The sequence below is a fragment of the Apis dorsata genome, unplaced genomic scaffold (assembly GCF_000469605.1).
Source record: "Apis dorsata unplaced genomic scaffold, Apis dorsata 1.3 scaffold_129, whole genome shotgun sequence".
NCBI lineage: Eukaryota > Metazoa > Arthropoda > Insecta > Hymenoptera > Apidae > Apis > Apis dorsata.
Window position 1 is genome coordinate 235,076 of NW_006263422.1, and position 4,418 is coordinate 239,493.

The window sequence follows — 4,418 nt, forward strand, 5'->3', positions numbered from 1 at the left end:
ATGAAAAATGCTATGGAAAAAGTGAAAACATAAAAATTTATTACGGCTATTATTTGCAATACATGCATTTGCAATACATGTAAATTAAGAAGAGAGAAAAAAGAAGAAGAAAAAGAAGAAAAGATTAAGATATTTAATTTCATCAAATTAGGAAAATGTTGAGGGTATGAACAGTAGTTGCAAGAATTAGGATTCAGAGATCAAAGATCATAAGGCATTAGGTAAAAAAGATATTAAGGGACAAGGAACGAGAGGGCATTTTTTTTGTTTCTTTTGGGTTTCTTTTCTTTAAAGGAAAGTGAGAAAACTGAGCTGATTTTGGCTCCAACCTGGCTGGTTCGAAGCAGCGGTGTCTGCAACGCTCCTAGGTTCAACTTCGGCAGGACTGGGACTTAGTTCCTTAGCAGGATCACCGGAGGAAGTAGAGTGGGAATGACCGTAATGGTAGACCAGACCAGGTCTGGTTTTATACCGTGCGCTGCATACTGCAAAAGTGCAAATACTGTTTTCCCACAAACCATCCAATGCAACGTCCATGATAAGAGAAATCTTGGTCGACGAGTTGGTTGGACGATATGGGAGGATGTATTCGTTTAACCGCCGCGTCAAAAATCTATTCTTAAATCTTTTACAATAACAAATATCATACAGGAAGTATAGAAGATAGGATAGAATAAGATAGTCGTATAGCAAAATAGAAAAGATGTTCTTGAAGAATTTCAAGAAACGAGGCGGTTAAAGTATTCTAGGATAAAAGCTTACGGATTAGGGACAGCATTTGCACACCTTCCGCACCAGTACATATCCCTATCCACCTACGAATCTATATGTGGACAAGCAGTGAAGGAGTTCCAGCCCAAGAAGCAAAACTAATACGATGCAAGGCTTGATGCTTGTATACTCCTACAGAATGAGCTCGCTACAGTGTGAGCCAGTACATTCTTGCTCTGTTATTGGCAGGTAGTATAGAAGTCCGAAGATATTTGGCCAATTTCGTAAGCTCGATGTGATCGAGATATAAAATTTAGAATATCGTGAGACTTTTCTTCGTCACAGTAATCGAAGCTTACTAGTCGAGACCAAATGTCTTTAGATTTATTTTCTGCTAATCTAACAGGAGTGGTTTCAAGAAGTAAACAGATTGCAGGCACATTCGAGTTAATTTATAGACTTCATGTCTGGAAAAAGTTCGATCAAATTAGTAATGACTATTATACTCCTTCAAGATTTGGGCAAGCGCGAAATGAAATTATTTATTTTGTAAAATTATACTTCAAATATTTTTGATACTTCTATTAATCCTATTATTATAATTTTATCTCATAATAGACAGATATAACAAAAATGTCTTTAACTACGTAATAAATATAAATACTATAAATATATTAAGTTAAATATATAATCGCGATTCATAATTTGCGAATGTGATTTTATAAAACGCGAATTAAATAATAAATTATAATATACGATTTTAGGGGATAATTATCTTTGTACATACAAAATGACAAAGTAATATTACTTCATTAAAATTTCATATAACCTGAAATAATATAATATACATTCTTTTAAATATAAAAATTTAAAATATTTTATTAATATTAATGTGTATATTCAATCTTTGCCTTTCATCCATGAATCATACCACGTCTCTTCATACTTCGACAAATAGGAAAAGAGAAATGGAATATAAGGTTTTTGATACAGAAATTATATAATAAGGACTGGAATATGCTAAGTAATATACTGCAAACTTATAAACTTGAAGGAAAACAGCAGTCAATACAATAATGATCAATTCTTCTAATTAAAAGAGCATTAAAAGTCAATATGAAATTAATTTAAATCTAACAGGGCACCCTTCCACGTTATAAATTCAATTATATTTAGTTCAATCACCATCCCCAAATATAAAATTATGCGGCAACCAAAACTAAAGTCTTTAATGATTTATTTTGTATCATCATTTTATATCATATAGTAACCTCTGCGTATTTTGTAAAATAATACGTAGGCATTGTAAAAATATAGTTATTTAATAAAAATAACAAATTTTCTAACTTAATGCAATTTTTTTTCTTATTCAAAATTAACAACTGATAAACTAATAATAATATTTGTAATGAAACTAATAACAGGAAGTGGTCATTTGTAGTTGTATCTGTGATTAAACTTACGGTCACAAACGAATGGCTTATCAGTGTCAACGGCATCATAGTTGGTTTTTTTGCGCCCGCGTCCCCCACCCTATATATAATAAAATATGCACAATAAATTTAATATTTATCATACGTAAAAAAATAGAAATTTGTATGGAAGAATCAATTTTTTTCTTTCATTATTGAAATAAAATATTTACATATTTCACAAAATAATAAAAATATATATAATTTACCTTAGTACGTTTACCCCCAGGACTATCTGTGGAAGAGGGATGATTTCGTGCAGGATGATGACCACCTCCACGTGGTTTTCTTCTTTTTCTTTTACTGCTATAACTTTCTTCATAATCATAATCACTTTCAGCATCAGGTTCTTCATATGTGTCCATATCTAACATATCTTGTTCATCATAGTACCATGCATCTTTACTATGTTCATCTGCATAAAATTATTGCATAATTGTTATATTTTATTACAACATATTTATTTTATTAATGTAAATATAAAAAAACAATAAATATAATTACCTTTGAGAGCTACTGAATCTTTACTATCATCATTTACATGTGTAACAGTCTCTACACCTTCATTGCCATCTTCAGTATCTCCTCTTGGTCCTCTTTTTGGATGCAAATAATGCATTAAATATTGTCGCCGTTTTTTCCTCCATCTTTTACTAGGATATGTATATATTTGACCATGTAATAAACCAGGTAACCTTTCTCTTGAAGACATAAATAACGCAGAGTGATTTTGTGCTACACCTGTAATTTTATATAGTTAAATTATAACAACAACAATTATAATCAATACAATATAATTATATATTTTAATTTCAAGATTAACATAATATTTATAATAATCAATTTCAATTACAATTCTAATTATTTTTATTTGTTTATATTAAAATTTTTTCAAATAAAATAGCGAAATCAATGAAACAAGATTAAGTTATTTTCAAAACATTTAAATAAAGAAATTTACAGAGTGCGAATAAACTCATTGAATCAAATAAATATAAAAAACTTCATAGAAAAATTATAATACTAATACCTGTTTGAGAATCGAGAAAAGGCATACGTAAACGTCGTTCTCTGCATAATCGGCTATTATAGTTTGAGGAATTTTCAATGGCTTCTCTATATGCCGTGTCATTGAGGAAGCTACGAAGAAATCAATAGTAATCACGTAGATTTTGGAATCGTATTAAAAATAAATTTATATTTTATTGTCAATAAAATACATACCTTTCAATTTTACATAAATTACTTTCATTTACAACTTGAATAATTCCCTGTGCAGCCGGTGAAATAGTAATGGCTGTCATCTTATAACAACCAAACATACGCTCGCAAATTCTACTTGCAGCTTACCGTTCTTACCGGAAGCAGAGCTCCATATTTTCAGGCATGCGCATTCGTTTTAATCGTGATTTTAACTAAGAATGTACCATAGACAAGATATAATATAGATTTGACAATTTAAAACATATTAAATATTAATATAAAAAAAATAGATTTGATAAATCTTCGATATTCGAATATTGTTTTTCAATAGAATGTTTCAAAATTTCTTATTCTCTTTATTTTTAATCAAGCTTTTATTTGTTGTTTAAATTTGTAAAACAGTCACGTCAATGCTTTGCATCAATACACAATATATCAGTATATATTTGTATTTTGCGAAATACGTTATAAAATTGAAAATGTAATATCTATATTTTTTATCTTAAAGATTAATATATATTGTATTTTTGAAAGAAAATTGATAAAAATATTTTCAATTGATATATTTCTTTTATGGTCTGTACCAAGAACAAATATATATAAGAAAGAAAATAATAGAAAAAGGAGAGAGATAGTGCAAAAATTATTGCCATTTCAAGAGATGTAGAGAAAAAATAGAGAAAAAAATTGAATATCAGCATTATCTTTTGAGTACTAATTGCATCCTCAAAAATTAATCAAAAGATGACGTTAATATTTTATTCTTTTTCTGTTTGGAAGTGATACATCTTTAATACTTCAGAGATGGTACTAACAGTGAATTTTTATCCTTTCTTGTTATTTACTCTATTTACATATGTTTCGTTTATAACATGAAAATAATGCTTATTATAAAATTTTTATTTTATCTCTATTCTTCTTGCACTGTTTATTCTTCTTGTTTTTATTTTTTGTATAAAATTGATGTGCTCAAGAAATAGCTTTAATATTGAATCATATATTTTTAAATAAGAACAAATAATAAAAAAAAAA

At 28.4% G+C, this 4,418-nt stretch overlaps 1 protein-coding gene across 3 annotated transcripts in view; it reads right to left on the minus strand.

Moving 5' to 3' along the window:
- LOC102671262 (zinc finger protein ubi-d4 A) overlaps positions 1 to 3,595 on the minus strand; it is a 13,484-nt gene extending 9,889 nt beyond the window's left edge. The window contains exons 1-6 of one of the 3 annotated variants that reach the window (XM_031509156.1): positions 3,408 to 3,595; positions 3,214 to 3,323; positions 2,688 to 2,924; positions 2,393 to 2,598; positions 2,175 to 2,244; positions 330 to 485 (exon numbers count right to left, since the gene is read on the minus strand). In XM_031509156.1, the coding sequence (XP_031365016.1) occupies positions 330 to 485; positions 2,175 to 2,244; positions 2,393 to 2,598; positions 2,688 to 2,924; positions 3,214 to 3,323; positions 3,408 to 3,505 (877 nt within the window). In that variant the 5' untranslated portion in view covers positions 3,506 to 3,595. Of the gene's footprint in view, positions 1 to 329; positions 486 to 2,174; positions 2,245 to 2,392; positions 2,599 to 2,687; positions 2,925 to 3,210; positions 3,324 to 3,407 lie in introns of all 3 variants that reach the window. The other 2 variants (XM_031509155.1, XM_031509157.1) reach the window with 2 other exon arrangements.
- Between the last annotated feature and the right edge of the window lie 823 nt (positions 3,596 to 4,418).